Source organism: Embiotoca jacksoni, unplaced genomic scaffold, assembly GCF_022577435.1.
Source record: "Embiotoca jacksoni isolate LCO1_2020_lvr unplaced genomic scaffold, fEmbJac1.0.p SCAF_22, whole genome shotgun sequence".
Taxonomy (NCBI): domain Eukaryota; kingdom Metazoa; phylum Chordata; class Actinopteri; family Embiotocidae; genus Embiotoca; species Embiotoca jacksoni.
In genome coordinates, this window is record NW_027185363.1 from 2,055,921 (window position 1) to 2,073,606 (window position 17,686).

General features: G+C 39.2%; 2 protein-coding genes across 3 annotated transcripts; one reads left to right on the top strand and one right to left on the bottom strand.

The window, feature by feature from the left end:
- Positions 1-200: 200 nt before the first annotated feature.
- LOC138202858 (mitochondrial adenyl nucleotide antiporter SLC25A24-like) lies at positions 201-6,450 on the bottom strand. Its single transcript, XM_069157177.1, has 10 exons — positions 5,925-6,450; positions 5,630-5,756; positions 5,424-5,511; positions 5,180-5,291; positions 3,986-4,144; positions 3,746-3,898; positions 3,529-3,636; positions 2,832-2,999; positions 2,510-2,660; positions 201-2,127 (listed from the first exon to the last, which is right to left on the bottom strand). Exons 1-10 carry the CDS (start codon positions 6,093-6,095, stop codon positions 1,946-1,948), a joined length of 1,419 nt encoding a protein of 472 aa, XP_069013278.1. The 5' UTR covers positions 6,096-6,450; the 3' UTR covers positions 201-1,945.
- A 2,426-nt stretch (positions 6,451-8,876) lies between these two features.
- LOC138202863 (EEIG family member 2-like) lies at positions 8,877-17,533 on the top strand. 2 transcript variants are annotated; one of them, XM_069157182.1, is made up of 11 exons: positions 8,877-9,145; positions 10,684-10,804; positions 11,090-11,119; positions 11,532-11,648; positions 12,148-12,194; positions 13,907-14,010; positions 14,383-14,478; positions 14,601-14,808; positions 15,306-15,442; positions 16,085-16,148; positions 16,433-17,533. In XM_069157182.1, the coding sequence occupies exons 1-11, from the start codon at positions 9,000-9,002 to the stop codon at positions 16,473-16,475; spliced, it is 1,113 nt and encodes a 370-aa protein (XP_069013283.1). In that variant the 5' UTR covers positions 8,877-8,999; the 3' UTR covers positions 16,476-17,533. The 2 variants fall into 2 exon arrangements, with proteins under 2 accessions (XP_069013283.1, XP_069013284.1); XM_069157183.1 differs by lacking the exon at positions 14,383-14,478.
- Positions 17,534-17,686: the final 153 nt, after the last annotated feature.

A 17,686-nucleotide genomic window follows, 5' to 3' on the forward strand; every position in this document is an offset into this window, starting at 1 on the left:
TTACTTTATGACTTTAGCACGTCATAAATGTTGTTGAAGGAGATGACATACATTTTTGATGATCTCTTATAGACCTGCTACAATTTTGTCAATTAATTGATAAGTTGATCACAGAAATTGAATCACAAACTATTCTGATAATCGCTTGATCGTTTTTAGAGGATTTAGAGGACACACCAAAAAAATATCATTTCTCAATGTGAATATTGACTTCCCTTTAATAAACTACAAATCTTTTGGCTGTGGAACAAAACAAGATGTTTTAAGCTGCAGGGAAACCCTGCTCACGACTTTCTTTTCTTTTTTCTTTTTTACCATTTTCTTACATTTTTAAGACCAAACAACTGGTTGATTAATTGAAAAACATTATTGACAGGTTGATTATGAAAATACTTGTTATTTGCAGCCCCAGTATCTAAACTTGGTAAACTATGAATGGTAATATGGATATAAATATTAACATTGTTATGATTGCTTCCTGTCGTCACAATAACATTCATGGTACAGCGGATCTTTGCCTACTCTAGTAATAAACTACTGAACGAAACTGATTTATTAGGTTGATTCAAAAATTGTATTCAAATTTTAGAAATTTCAATCATGAACACAAAAGTGATGGAATAATTTCCTCACTCTTGCTTCTTCTATTTCTGTTTCAGCTTCCTCACAACAGTATATCTACCTGATGCTACCCGGCTCATAAGTTTGAGTTTAAAACCCTTACTGACACCAACACATCAAATTTCAGTTCTGCATGGAAATGTGTCCACATGCTCTGTCTTTATTAACCACAAGGTGAATCTTTTAACACATCCCATCTTCAAACCAGTAATGCCCATGTCACTCGGAACAGGAATTATCAAGCCTTCCCCAAAAAACCATCGATAGGAGCTTCCACAACTAATGAATCAAGACCAATTTCATGCTCTTTGAACTTAATGTAACTTAAAGTAAACACAAAAGGCAGATTGTCATCTTGAATGCTACATGAAAACGTCCCACCATGTGGCTGTGTGAGGTAACAAAATGTTAACTAACAGGATCCTGTCATGGGTGTAGGTGGCTGGTCTGGATGTGTTGAAATGACAAGTGACTCATGGCGAAAAATATGCTCCTTGCAAGTATTTCAGTCCAAAGTCCAGTTATTACTGTTTTTAAAACTATATATATATATATATATATATATATATATATATACATATATAGCTAAAAAAAAACACATATCCTGATGGTATGAGGTTTACACCAAGAGGCTTTAAGGCACATTTAAATGCTTATTAAAGACAGAGTGTGGTATTAGTGGTTTTCACATTGCACAAGATGTGTGTATTCATACATACACTATTCCAGTGATCACAAGTATTGATTTTTTTAAGGACCAGTTGCTGTATTTTTAGCTGACAGCTGCTGATTGGAGCAGTGTTTGTTTAGAGCTGATGTCACTCATGAGTAAATGGTTACGTGTCAAATTGTATCTTCAGTGTTTGGACATGTCAGCATTTTTCTCATTCAGAGACCATAAATATGGTATGGGATATGTTCATGCTTTCACTGGAGAAAATATTTACCTCTGTTACCAAAGAGCACAACTTTGTATCCCATTTTTGTTTCATCAAAGTTTAAAGAAATAACAGTGGCATAAATTGAACAACCCATTATATTTACAACTTTTGTATGTATTATGTGCAGAACTGTCTTTGTGTCAAGCAGTGTTTTGGACAGTGTGTAAATGTAAATGTTATTTGTAACAGTAGTAAATTAAAGCGTGCGCACCACAAATGATCAATGCTTTAGCTACTGAAAGACAACTCTTACAACGTACAGTTTTCCATCTGATGAGCTTCTCTGGAAGTCATGCGCTGTATGTTATGTCTTTCGGGAGTTATTTCAGGCCTTTTCAAATCGGACAAGTACAGTACATGTTCCTTTTCATGCGCTCACAGTGTCATTTGGAGATTCCTAAACCCGTCTTCATGTACTCGTAAACCACGTAGCTAATGCTGACAGCAGGAATGACTTTCATGAAGTTTGGCAGGATGCCCCGGTAGAGTCCAAAAAAACCATCTTTGGCTACAATCTTCTTCATCAGAGAACTCATGGAAGGTTGGTCTGAAGCATCAAAGGACGCTGCGGAAAAATATGAAATTAGGGAGGCAATTTCGGATCTGAAAACAGGCTTTTTATCCCTGTGCTTTACATACGAGACGGCGGAGAAACTTGTCGCATTGGCAGGTGAAAAAAAAAATAATTTACAATAGCAGTTAATACTTTGTCAGTTTGTGTGGGCAATTTGCAATCCATACTTTATACCAGCAGCGCCTTCAGCTTCACCTCAGGGTGTGAATGAATTGAAAGAGGGAACTACTGTGTTGCAGCTGCTCTGCGTTATGTGGCTTTAAGTATACATTCCCATCACATATGGAGCTCCTTTGCAGAACAATCATTTTATAGCCACCGAGTGCCACTGAAGTTTGGTCATTACTATTATCATACGTCACACTGAGTTTACCTTGTGCCTGCATCCGTGTGCGAACAAGTGCAAGTGGATAGCTGGCCAGCTGGCCACAGGTACTAGAGATGGTCCCGCAGCCCAGCAACACCAGAACTCCAGGGTTAGCCGAGTCTTTGGCGTGGTACGACAACCAGGTGTTCTTTAGACTCTGAGACACAGCAAGGAGACAGATGACACAACATGAGCGTAACACAAAAATGCATTTCTCTGAATAAGATTCACGTAGCCCTGCGATACAAGATTTATTGTGCATATTGAATGAGTTCATTAAACAAAGTGCACTCTGTTGTAAAATATCACCGAGGGGGGATCTCTGTACCTCATAAACAGCGAGGTCTATTCCAGCGTAGGGAATGATGCCCAGTAAGTTTGGGATGTAGCCCTTGTAGAAAGCTTTGACACCCTCCTTCCTCAGGATCACCTTAGCACAATCAAACATTCCTCCGTACTGGCCAGTTTTCCTCAGGGTCAGTCGAGTTTTTACGACCTTAAAGAAAAGCAGAGCACAAGAGGCAAAGATGAAGGACAGATTCTTCTGGTTTGTGTAGTATTTTATGATGTTCATGGTGGAAATATTTTTATTGCATCCTGTGAGGCAGGATGACGAAGCAGTGATCCACCCCCCCTGTTTTAACCTCTCCTCACTGGTTAGCAGTAAGTTTTAGAGTTGAGTTTAAGATTTTACTGATCATATATAAAGCTGTTCATGGTTCATGCTCCTGTACGAGCCTGAGTGGAGCCTCAGATCTTAAAGGTGACTGAGAATCTGAGGATCATAAGATCAGTTACATTTTTCAAACCTTTTTTCAAAACGTATCCTTTTTAAAAAGCATTTTTAGTGGGCATACTTTTTGTCTCCAACCTATATTACCTGTTTTAATATTAATGCTGTTGTTCTATCTATATTGTTGGGGACTTGATCTAATTTTATTAGTAATATTTCTGCATGACTTTATTTGCCTCAGTGCAGTAATGTTTTAATCCTATTAATACTTATAATAATACAGTCATCTTACCTCCATTGGATAGATAGCTGTCTGAGCTGTGGCCCCAGCCAGAGAGCCAGCCATGAACCTCTTGTGTGTCTCAATCTTTTTGCCCTCTGATGTTAGTAATTTCTTATACTGTAATAGAAAGACAAGAAAAAAAGTGTGTAGCCATAATATTTTTAGAAACATGCATTAGCTACAATTACATGTACTAAAATGGACATTTCAGAGGTGCACTCCTTACTTGTTCATATGCCGTGAATTTGATTGCCGTCTCAGGTGCGATCTTCAAAACATTGATTCCATTTCCCCTCCACAGTGAAGTCAGACCTCCCTCCACAACCAGCTGCTTGAAGCCCCCGACCAGACTTATCTGGTTGGTCTTAGAAGAATGAACCTGCAGTACAAATATACATACACATTTAGCAGGACAGTGTCACACACATCTATTTCCCTATCTATCCATTTCTTTCATGTCACTCACCTGCATGAAGACTTTCATTCTGTCCAGCGGAGCCGTGCCGGTGCGAGACACGGACCCCGCCACCGCACCTGCAAAAAGCTGCTTCCACCAGCCACCCGAGCTCTTCTCTTCTTCTGTAAATTCATCTGGGATGGCGAGACTGTCACCTATGTCCAGCACCTGGTGATTAAATAGGCATATTTACTCAAATCAATTGCCACATTTAAAATTTTTTTTTTTTTTTTTTTATGTCTGTCAGCATGAGTCCTCGCGCTGGAAGTACAAACACATATTCTCAGCGGTACATCTGTTTATGCAAAATACTTTATGCCAGCATTAATTCTGCCTTTAAGAATGTACGTCTCCGAGGAAGGCACATGTTACTTTCTGTTTGTGTAGGTGTAAATGTCAGAAAAAAAAGCGTAACAACAAGAACTTCTCCTTTTGAGGGAAATGTCTACACTTGCGCAGCAACTATTCACTCAATGTTGACAAATTACCAGATGCACAGTGGCGAGAGGGCAACATTTACAAAACCTTGGACATAAGGTTTCATCCAGAGAGCAAATACATCAAGAAAATGTCCTGCATAATTGTTAAAAAGCCGTGAAAAAGGCCACACTATAACTAAAACAAAAGCTGTTGCCAAACTATTTCAACAGGAAGTGATTTGAGCTCCTTATCTTGTTACTTAAGAAATCATAATCACTGAGCTGCCCGAACCCTCGTCTTGCATGCTTTAGCTGCTTCAGATAAACACCACCAATGTTTCCCCAAAAGCACAAAGGTGTGGGTGAAAAAAACACGGTGCAGTGGCATTTTATATGCAACACTTCAGGGACGCATAGGGGTTTACGAAGTATGTCACACTTATTGGTATGTGAACACAGCTCCGTCTGGGTTTGTAGAAAAGCTTCCTGAACATTCAGATAGGAGGTTTGTAAAGAGAGACACTGTTTTGCTCTTGTTGGAGCACAAATCTTGTATAAATGACATCTTTGTATGCACTGAGAGGACGGTGGAGGAGTAAGCTGAGGGAAACAGATCACATTGTGACCTGATTTTCTTGGCCGGTTTAGACTTTCAAAGCTGCCGGCAAAATGCGAACTGCAGAGAAAATCCATAATATTCAAGAAAAAGAGGGCACGTGATTTATTCCACAGCAGTTGCCTCTATGTGTGTGTGCAGAATCTATGTCACAGTGCTTTTCTGTACCGTGGAGTGTTTCCAGTAGCGTATGATCTCTTCCAGGTTGTGGCCAGGGTATAACAGAAAGTGTTCTCTCCACTCGTTCCAGTCCACCATCATGGTCCCATCAATGTCCATACTGAAGAAACACACACAGACAGCTCTTTACCTCACGACTTATTATGTTGCACCACACTGAGTAAAGCAAGCAACATGTTTGGCCACACTGTAAACGAACACATGTTACAATGCGTAGACATGGAGGTCAAACCTGTGTAAGATTTTCAGGGCGTCCTCTCTGCTGACATCCGTGCCCAGCTCTGCAAGGCACTGCTGGATCTCGGAGGCGTCAATGCGCCCTGACACATAGAAACTAAATTGAAATATGCTGCAGTGTAAACAGTGGATATGCGATTTTGTAAACAAACACTGACAGGTGTCAGTGGATGTTGCTCCTACAACTTCATTGACTCCTACCATCGTTGTTTCTGTCCAGACTCTTGAATGTCAGCCTCAGCTTCTTCTCGTGCTCCTTCAGATATTTGGTGAACTCGTTGAAATCCAGGCTCCCATCTTTGTTTTGGTCACCAGATGACACAATTTTCTGCAGAGGAGACACAATCCACGGGTTCATTTGCGTACCACGGTGTGAGTGACGCACACAGACACACAGGGACACAGTCATACTACTGCGGAATTGCATGCAAAAACGAGCAGGCCGGGACTTGACACTCATAACTCATATTAGGTCTCCCTTTCCCTGAGTTTTTACCTGTGCAGCACCCTGTCGGAATATCCCCATCGCCTTGAGGCCCGCGCGTAATTCAGCGACATCCACCTTCCCATCTTTATTGGTATCGAGCTTCTCGAAGAGATCCTGGTATGACCTCTTACTGTCGGCATCCCAGCAACGGGCATTTGGTAGTAAAAACGTCCGATACATTATAGCGCTAATGTGGAAGCAGCGTCCAGACGAGCCGTCCTGCACTCAGGATCTGGTTATTAATCCATAGTGAATATTATTCCTTAATCCTGCGCAAAATCCACATGTGAGCTCGGCGTTGGTGATGGCAGTTTCCAGATGGTTTATTTCGCAGACTGTCCCGTGCAAAGATGTACTACACTCCGTGGTATTTCTGGGGAACTGCAGTAATAGAGGGCGGAGCGACGAGGTCTGCGCAGCTTCTCTGCGTTTCGTACGGGGAAGTAGGAAATATGGTCAAATAGAAAAGGGATGAAAAAAAAAAAGATGGATTAACCACATGAATAATCCGGTTTATCCTCATAAGAGTGAAACGTATCATCCACTTTTTCACCCATTCTCCCATTTGATGCGTGACGTTGCAATACCGAGGAAACTTAATCTCTTCATCTTGGAGGAGGACGTGTCAGTCGAAACACTGAGTTTAGTATTTCCTGCAGAGCAGCTGGTCCCCAGTAGAGGGCGACGTTTTGTCATATATACAGTCTATGGTCATTATAACAGGAAAAGGGAGCGTTTCTTTAATTTACTGAGTGCCAGATATCGCTATTCATTCAGTGCATTCATTTTGACACAGTGTTTGAAAGTAATATTAACAGTAAAAGTAATATTTCCATTTTTAGTGATTAATTTCTGCTCTGCACACAGGAAAATACTGCCCTTTTTTCCCCTTTACTACTATACTACTTGTAAATTGTATAAACAGCAATATTGTCATTGGTTTAGATTAAGATAATAAAAGTAAGCCACCTCAACAAGCTATAAATGCTGTAAACATGTCAATGTACTATAACAATAATAGCAACTGTACAATAGTAGTGTATTCTTAAAAGGGGCGATGTTTTGTTGTTGTTGTTTTTTTTTTGCTATTTTAGGCCCATTTTACTTAATACCCGAATGTAAAAATAATATCCCAGCAAACACTATAACTTTCAGGAAACATTATCTAAAGGTTCCCTGGAGGTTAGATAGATATATAGATAGATATATAGATAGATAGATAGATAGATAGATAGATAGATAGATCGATCGATAGATAGATATTTACTTTATTAATCCCACAAGGGGAAGTTTTTTTCGCTACAGCAGCATTATAGTTACAGGAAAGCAATAAAACAACAGTACAAAATAATAAATATAAAAATGCACAGTATATACAATAAAATAGAATAAAATAAAATAGAATAATTAAATTAAATGAAAACTAACTAAACAATAGTGCAAGGATTTAAACAAACAAGAAAACAGACAACCAACGGTGTTATTGTTGTGTGATGGATTTAACCAGAGGTGAGTTATTGTACAGACTTATTGCGGTCGGCAGGAATGATCTCCTGTATCTGTCCTTGTGACAGCAGAGCTGGACGAGTCTTTTGGAGAAAGTGCTCCGCTGTCCCTGCAGCAGGTGGTGGAGAGGGTGGTCAGGATTATCCAATATGGATAATAGTTTGTTCAGCGTCCTCCTCTCCACCACCTTTTCCAGGCTGTCCAGTTTGCAGCCAATGATGGAGCCGGCCTTCTTAACCAGTTTGTTAAGTCTGTTGGTGTCTCCGGCTCCAATGCTGCTCCCCCAGCAGACCACAGCGAAGTACAGTTCACTGGCCACAACAGATGGTAGAACATCTCCAACATCTTGCTGCACACATTGAAGGATCGAAGTTTCCTCAAGAAAAAGAGTCGACTCATCCCCTTCTTGTAGACAGCGTTGATGTTGGTCTTCCAGTTCAGTCTGTTGTCGATGGAGACACCCAGGTACTTGTACTCCTCCAACATGTCCACCTCCTCTCCCAGAACTCTCAGCGGTTGTGGAGCCGTCGTCTTCCTCCTGAAGTCGACCACCATCTCTCTGGTCTTGGCCACGTTCAGGAGCAGGTGATTTCTTCCCGCCCACTCCACAAAGCCCTCCACTACTGCCCCGTACTCCTCCTCCCGTCCATCACTACTAGTAATCTACTAGTAATCAATACCACTGTTGACTGTGTTTCTTGGTTGTTTGTATATAATATATATAGATATATACTGTACTGTATATACTGTGCATTTTATATTTTATATTTTTTTTACTGCTATTTTATTGCTTTTCTATTATTCTATTATTATTTTATTGCTTCTGTATGCTGCTGTAGCGAAAAAAATTTCCCCTCGGGGATTAATAAAGTAACTACCTAACCTAATCAAACACCGGACCACAGCAGTCATCAGAGAACTTCTGCAGGTGGGAGGACTCTTGAGTTTTTGCAAGTGTTTTTTTCGACACATTCTTTAAAGGATATTTTTGTGAAACCTCTAATTTGGGGAACGTTTTATTTTCAACTCTTTTTTTTAACGTTTTCCATTGAAAAATGACTTTCATATTTAATCAAATCATGAATTAAACGTACAAACACAACATAAAAACATCAAAAGAAAAAACACAAAAGTTGGAGTGACTATGTTTGTAAGTCATTTAAATTGCGTAACTTTTTCCAGGCATGTGATTCTTTTGCATTTTTTTTTTTTTGTCCTTCTGAATGATATTCTCCCTCTTCTTCCCATTTCTTTTTTAACATGTAATTTTGCTCTCACGGGAACAACGCCGCATTAGCGTCAGACTGCACTGTACCACTCAAACTTTAATTTCATCCAGCGGTCCAATCAAACCCCGGAATATCCCTACGTCATGAATAGTGTTGTTGTTTTTTTTTTTTGCAGTGGGTGGGGAACGAGAGGTTTTGAATTGTGTCTGCAGCAGCAGCAGCAGCAGCAACAGCTGAGTGAGCGGCGGCGACAGCACCGAGCAGAGAAAGTGTCCAGCTGTCTGTCAAACTCCACGCGGGACTCGTTGTCGCGTTTGCGGTCTCGCACGCGCGACAGGCGTTTAGGATAATGTCGTTTATTCTCATGAAGAAAAAGAGATTCAAATTTAAAGTAGACTTCGACTTGGATGAACTGTCATCGGTCCCCTTCGTGAACGGAGTTTTATTTTGTAAAGTGAGGCTCATGGACGGAGGCTTCGCCGAAGAGTCGTCTCGGTAAGATTTGCTTCTATTTATAGCGACAGCTCCCCGGGGTCGTCCGAGCGAGCTCAGTTCAACTAAAGCGAAACTTTTTAACCGGTTTTAAGTCCATGCTCGGTTTACTCTGGACGCCTTTTACAGCATTTGTTGCCTCGTTTTTTTTATTTATTTATTTATTTATTTTATTCTTCAACATGGCATTTAAGAGTGTGTGTAGTTACGTTTATCTTAAATCCATCTGTCTGCAAACTTACTTAAGAGGCTACTAGTTAGAAGTTAACTTACCTAGTCAACAGTTTAAGACTTGCCAGCAAGGAGGCGACAAAAAAACACGGCGCAGTCATTTAACGTGATATTAAAACGGCGATAATATGTTAAATACAATCCAACGTTATTTTAAGATGTAGAAGATAAGATGTGTACAAAAATATTTTCTTTCCGGTCACCTATGTTTACAGTTGATCGAAGTGGTTGCTAAGCAACACGTACTGTTAGGTTTTACTGGAGCAGCTATTTCAGTCCAGGGGTTGTTGTTTCACGTCCAGTGAACAACAACCAGTGAACAACAACCCCAACAATAGTAATAATAGTTATAATAATAGTAGTAATAATATAGGGTTGTTGTTTTTTTTTTTTTTTACAGTTTTAATAATAGTAGTTTGGAAATTGTTTGATAGAACAGACACTCTTCTTGAAAGGGAAATGTGTTTCCTGTTCACTTCTACGTAGATGTTATTGTTAAATAAAAAGAAAATTCAGTTTATGACAGCGATGACCAAAAACATATTTTTTTTTCCCTGCATTCAAAAAGAACATCCGGGACCAGAGTTATGATGATAACTGCTTCTGCTGGACTTAAATGAGTCACTGCGGAAAAAATGGACACAGTTTTTAGCACATGTGACCCACTACCCCTCATTACTGCCATGGCAACTGCCTGCTCCTAACAACTATAGTGTAAACACTGTATTCTTCGATGTATCCGGCTTTAACCACAACTTTTCAAATACCAGTATATTGACTGTTTTGATTATGATGTATAAGAATATGATCTGTTTATACTAGGCCTACCATTATTTCCCATAGCATTCCTGTCCCCTGTGATACCACAAACTCCTACTACAAACCTTTACCCCCATGTTACTCTGCCAACGATCAGCATTGTCCACGCTGTACATTTTGCATGTAAAGATCCCTATCAAGTGAATTTTAATAATGTAGCCCAAAACTTTTTCCAAATGATTTGTATGCCCAGAGCAGTGAGCATAGAAAATGACATGATTGTCCTAATATCAGAGATTGGACTGAATTGTTGCGTACATTTAGGGCCCAATGTCTGACTCTTGTTTGCAAAGGGTGAGTCAATATTAGTAAATCATCTAATAGAACTTTGAAGGACTATCTTAAAGAATAAAGCATAAATAAACAATAATTTCTTCATCATTATTAATGGTTTGGGACACATTTTACCCCACATACTTATGGCAGATTTTGGATTAATATCTCCTCCGCAGTATTCAGCATGCCTGTACATTTTGGTTTCTGTCTCACAGGGAGTCCGTCCAAGCCAACTGTGTGCACTGGAAGAAGAGATTCTCTTTCATGTGTAAGATGAGTGCCAATGCTGGGACAGGTGTGCTGGACCCGTGTGTCTGCCGGGTGTCTGTGCGTAAGGTACAGGACGTTTTTTTCTGCCATCAAGCTCAGCTTTGTTGACACTGCAAAAATGCACAGTATCAGTTATCAATAGCAGAATCCAGGCACTCAGTGGAGACTTGAATGTGCTAAGAAAAGGTTTATGAACACAAGATCACAAGAGTTCATTTGTAACCTCAACACAGCAGTCAAGTGTTTTGTGTACAGTTTAGTCATGCTGTAAGGAGTACAGATGTTTTTTTTAAAAAAAAATAATGTGTTAGAGATATGTAATATCACTTATTTCTGTTTTTGTCATTTTAGGAATTAAAGGGTGGAAAAACTTTTGCAAAGGTAATTCTTCTCTTCTAAAGTTTGTAGATTTGTTGTGAACGAGAAATGTATATGACATTAGCTGCCCTTCAAATGCCCACAGAGGACTTTTTAGTTGGGTGAGTCTGAGTCTTTCGTTTCTGGTTTCCGGCTTTGGTTACTGATTGAAAAATCTGTAAAACAAAACCAATGCCATGTTAATTGATAACTTTAATGGAGGGTTGAGGAATTAAGTAATCTGATCCCATTTCATACATGAGCATTGTTTGGCATAACCTCAGATGGGCTGGATTTCTTCATGTGTACATCGTATCTTTTAAAACTACATTCCCATATACTGATTCTTCAAGCACAAATAAATTATTAGTCAGTTTGACAGCCAAGAGCACATTACTGAAGGAAACCTTTTTCTTTTTTTTTTAACCCTATGTAGCTGGGCTTTGCTGACTTGAACCTGTCAGAGTTTGCTGGGTCCGGCAGCACTGTACGACGGTGTCTCCTCGAGGGATACGACACAAAGAACACCAGACAGGACAATTCAATTCTTAAGGTATGGCAGTGAAGCGACACACAACTCCACAACCATTTTAAACAGTGTGGTAAATCCTCTAATGAGTATCTACCACACTGGTAATGTGTTGGCACTATCCAATAATTCACTCTGACTTGTCTGTACAGTTTAAGAATATAATTGAATACAGCAATCAAAAAATAAGTCGTTCTCAAGCAAGTTGCCGGTTGTTGAGTAGACACTCTTTAGTTTGAGAAAGTTCAATGTATGACAGGTGGAAAAGTTCAACACCCTGACACTTTATGTAAGACATGTCTGAACCTGTGATTTTTAAACTGCCTGAGCCATGGGAATAAATTTAAGATATGCCTATTCTTCCTGGGGCATGAACCTACAATCGACGTAGAGTTCTCAATAATTTAATCTAAACCATATTTAACAGCACCCCGGTGAAACCACACTACACAGTAACATTTGGCTTTTTTTTCTGCCTCACAAATACACGCTGACAATCCTGTTGCTCTTGTCCCTGTTACAGGTTGTCATCAGCACACAGCTTATGTCTGGAGACCCCTGTTTTAAAACGTAAGAGCTCTTCTCTACCTTATTTATTTGTTAATTTCAAGTCTGAATGTTAATTCAGTTTAAAACTAAGGAAATCTCATCTTGTCTCTTATGTTATATTTTGTTTAACTGCAAAAAATATACAGTCATGGGTACAAAGAAAGTATGTCCCTCAGGTACAAGAGTCTGTGTGAAACCATACAGGAAATTGTCTTCATCACATCCTGTCTGTCACTGAACTTTAAACAGTCTCTCATCTGTTATTTCTGACAGAGTTCAGTTGTGAAGTTTCACTTTGTATCTTAGATTATATCAATGTTTTATCTGAGAGATTAAAACACCTCACCCAGATAGTAAAGTGCCCAACCTTCGTAGCGAGCAGCTCAGCCCAAAGGTCCTATTCTCAGGAAAGTGGGAGCTGTTGGTTGAGCAGTTTGTCACAAAGGATGTGATGTGACGTCACACTCCTGGTGACACCATGACAATGTGAAAGCAGTAAGCTTTCTTCAACCAACACAAGTCTTTCTCTATATTCCTTCCTTTTCCAAGTCCTGCTTGGTGTAATGATACACAGGCTGCTGCCTTGGAGATGTCTGAAGATTACTCATTCATCCCACGCGGTGTTACTCATTGTGTGTGTGTGTGGAGGATTTACCACAAAACACAGTCAGGCAAACACGAGGCAAACATTTTTCTCTCTCTCATTGTCTCACTGCCCTCCTTCCTATGTTTAACATCTCAGTAGCAGTGATGTAATGTTTCTTGTGTTAACGTCTACTAAACTATGAGTTGCTAACATTAATTGGCATTTTAAATAGACTGATTAGTTGTAAAGTAGAGCAGGGGAATGATGTGCAGTATAAGTTTAGCCGGCCAGTAATCAAACTGGGGAGTCACCTCTGAGAATATTTACCAGAACATAAACCATGTGGTATATGTCCTAACCACTAAGCTATCAGTCGCCCCTATATTAACAAGTTTGATCGAAGATAGCTGTGTACTTTGCATGCTGAGGTTTTTAGCAAAGTTTGTTTGCACCTTTCTAAGTAAAATGATATTGACCTTTTTCACAGCAGCTGTTTAGATTAACAGGAAAACCACAGGTTAGACACATTTTGTGAGAATGTCTCAGTTCCATCGGGTGTCCCAGTCAGGTGTGACAGTGAGCCAGCATTCATTATACCAGGACCCTGGAACAAGCTCATTTAAATGGAATGCAGTCGTTAATATTCAACTCCACTTGTGCTTTTCCTGCTGATAAGCCAAAATGTTTCCTGTGAAAAAGGTCTATCACGAATAGTCCATTTTACATAAAGCATTTAAAAAAAAAATAGCAGCACCCTGTATGATCTCTATAAATCTCAGTAGGCATCCAAAATGAATAAAATGTATCAACTCTTAACCCTTGAAGATCATACCTCTACCCACAAGCACCCTAAAATAGCAAACATACTTATTCTGAGTAAGATATTAGCCATAACATTTCTAAAAGTCAAGAGTATTACATTACGGTTCCTGTGTGGATAATTTTTTTATGTAAGTATAGCGTCTTTCAAATCTTTTGGTTGGCCTTTTGTTCACAGAATAACTGACAAACCTAGGGTAGCAGCATGCATTGCAACTTATCCTCACCGTTAATAAAGCAGTTAAATCTCCTTTCCAACAGCACTCAGTGCTACATAAGATATCATCATGATTCAAAATAACTTGACTGGTTCCTGTGTTCCCTTTAGTCCCGCATCTACAGCCATGACTCTGGGAATCCCAACGGCTCAAGCAGAGTGTCTGCTTGAGGACAGAAAAGGAGGGGACACACACATATCCTACTCACTCTCTGGTATGTGTACATACATGTTGTGGCTTTTAAGAGTGTGTTGTTCCCTAACAACTGACAACCTTTAATTTTTATTTCTCAGTTCTTCACAAAAGTAAAGATTTTCTAGGAGATAGTAATTGTAAACTGTAGTTGTCACAAGGCTCCAATATTATTCAGAAGTCAAGTATTTAAAATCTTCAAAATAAGAAGCTTCTGCATTAAAAGCATAATTAAGTAATAAAAAAGTAAATTCTCAGGAGACCCAGCACTGCCTCTGGATAACAGTTTTACTGTAGCTGTCTGTGCTTTTTGTCTTGGTTAATAATCAGAACAAAAGTTGCGACAAAACCTGTGATTTGCAGATTTCACCACTGAATGTTTAACATTTTTTAGAGACTCAAGGAAAGTCAGTATCAGTCCCAGAGGAGCTGGTAGCGTATGGTCACTCAAGAAAATCCAGCTATGCAAGTCAGCAGTCAAAAATTTCAGGTACAAACACAGTGACACATAATTATACCCTTACACAAACACAACATTATTTCCACACTAATTACACAAATCATGAACATATCCTTTCACGTGTTTTTTTTTTTTCGTGTCCTGTGCCGTAGGTTACAGCTCGAACCACTCCAGTTTAACAGATTTGACTCATCAGCGGAGCGGCTCAGGAAGTTCTGCCTCTACGGGCATCGGCAGCATCCCTGAACCCATTGATCAGCAGGCGGAGAGAGGAGAGAAGGAGAGCAGGACCACTCCACCAATCTCTGCAACCTGCCCCAAATCATCTGAAAACCCCTCCACCCCCACGAAGGTTAAAAGGTAATACACACGTTACTCTGCTTCTGAAATGTATGCCTACAGGTTGATGTCTTTGACTGTTTAATGACTTTAGAATGTGTCGTAAAAGGAAAAACAAATTTGATCCACTTGTGTTCAAAATCAGCACAATAGATTGCTCTCAGGCTCATCAGTCATGGTCAAGCTTTTGGCATCACATCATACTGTAACTAGACACACAACAGGAAATAAAAGAAATGAACATTTGTATTTGTTGTTCTTTCTGTATTTTCTAACTGAGCTACACTATAATGATAAAACTTTGCAATAAAGTAATTAATTTTTTTCTTTCCTTCTTCTCACCTTTCATTTTCATATATACTCTATGGTGTTTTTGACTTTTGTGTAATAATGACCTTAACATAAACAAGGATTTGGCCTGGTTTACTGATTAAATTGTCTTGCGTCTTTTGTCTCTTTGTCATTTCCTATGAGAGACACATTTGTAAAATTAAACCTTGTTTGTCTTTCTCCATTAGACACCCAATAAAGCAGAACTCAGTGGAGAATCAACTAAAGAGAGTTGATGCCACCAGGGTGGATGCTGATGACATAATAGAGAAAATCCTGCAGAGCCAGGATTTCAGCCATAACTTCTTAGACTCCAGTGCAGAGGGTGTGTACATCTAATCCTGGTGTGGAAAGTCGCCCATCATTTTGCTGATGTGATCAAATTACTTCTTGTGTTGCAATGCAACAATGCAATACCTCTAAGTTGTCAGTTTGTCTGTAATATTCCCAAAGCAAAATCTTGCCAGAAATGATTTAATTATGGTTAGTTGTTCATGACACAAATCAGATCATCTTGTTGCATACTTTCAACAAGAAATGTAAACTTTATTTCATTAAGGATTACAGAGGCGAGGTGGTTTATCAGCTCTATAAATACCACAAGGGCAGTTGAACCTCTCTGATGGATAGCTGCTCTATTACAAACCCCCGTCCTTAACCTTAAATGTCATTTAGAGGACAAACATTCATTGTGATCTCCTTTTTCATTGAGTCTGATGTTGCATACATTTTTTCTCAAAGTGCATCATCTGTGCTCCTCAACTATAAACTACCTCACTGGATGTTCTCTAAAAAAAAAATGCAAGATGTTTTTTTGTCAGCTGGTTCACCAGCCTCCTTCTAACATCCCCCAGTTTATAGTTATTTATTTCTAGAAATCCTACAAACTCAGAGTCAGCTAGTTTTTTTTAAACTGTGTGAACTGATCATTGTTTGTCTTCTTTCCTATGTGTGTGTATTGCTGCAGAGGAAGGGCTCAGCTTATTTGTTGGTCCTGGTGGGAGTACAGCCTTGGGAAGCCAGCACACAAGGTGGGTTTGATTATGTAACTGTGGGTTGTGGGTGCTCCACACCAGGCATTTAGCTGACTACAAATATGAGCAATAGCAACAATGCTAAATGATGATTCTGATTAGGAATCTTTGTCTCAACCATTTACGTATGAGATCATGTTTTAACTTGTACATTTTTATGATGAGATCATTTCAGTTTTACAACATCATGTTAGTTCTGCACACGAAAGAATGCCGCTCAGCCAGATCAGATAACTACCCTCATTTCCTGTCATGTAACACATTGTGACATTCTTTTTCAGGGTCGCAACTGGAGCCTTCGAGCAAGTGGTGATCAAGCGCTAGGCTTTGGGAAGTATGTGTCTTTCACAAAGGGTGTTGTGTTACACTGATGCTGGACTATAAGACTGAGCAGTGGATGTGCCATTAGAACCTGCTCCCACCTCACTCCAGGAGATTTAATTTCTCTTATGCGATCCCTCCCCATCTGGCCTAAAGCATCAGTTGGCCGAGACAGCCCTCTAGTGTTCAAGAGCTGGAGCTGAAGGCCAAACTATTGGAACATTTTATTGACTGGGTGTACTGACATTTCTGTTGGGTCTTCTTCTGCTCTGTGAAAATAGTAAGACATTGATACTGTAACTCTTCTTCTCACCCCTTTTGGTAACGTTTGAGCTGCCAGGGTTTCCCCGTTATTTAAAAAGCACATGTTTCTCTGTAAGTGACAAGCCAAAATGTCCATACTATTAGGACCTCGGGTGCTTTAAGTGTTTGTTTTAGTGGTTTATTTGTAAAAAAAAAAACAAACGTGGGTTGTGACAGAGAGAATTTACATACTGTGTAAGAGGTAATGTCAAAATCCAAACAGGATTTGTCCACTTAAAAAACAAAAAGGAAATTTCTGATTAGATTCTGTGAAGCAGGATTTTTATTTAAGAGGAGAATCCCAGACAACCACTGGTCCACTTTTATCTTTATAATCATTTATAATAAAACAAGTAGCTGGAGTCCTGCACTCCCACATATAAAACTGACAGTGAGGAAGTTATTTACTGTGATTACTGTAACAATTACATGTAAGTAGCTCAAACCCATGACAAATAAATATCTCTTTTCACCTGGTTGTGAAAGAGGAAGACTGCATTCAAAATACTATGAAGTTTATATATGTTCTGTTCCTTCAGTATGATATCTATTGTGTGTGTGTACATATATGTATGTGTATGTAATGAATTCATTTTTACCACTGATTTTGTAAATGTGCCAAAGTTAAATGTATAATAGTAGTAAAATGTATATTTGCTGCCACTTGAGAAGTCATGTCTATAGCATGTGCTCTACGTTCCATGTGTTGAAATTTAAATGGCCAAATTTTTAAATAAAAAAACATTCACTCTGGATAAGTCCCAAACACTCCTTTTGCTGTATTCCACCAGTCCTTTTACAAAATAGTGTGAAGGATTATTTTAACTATGGTTTGAATTAAAGATTAAATTAAAAATATTCCGCTACTCCCATGTCATAAGTAGATGGTGAAAGTAAAATGGAAGCTCGGA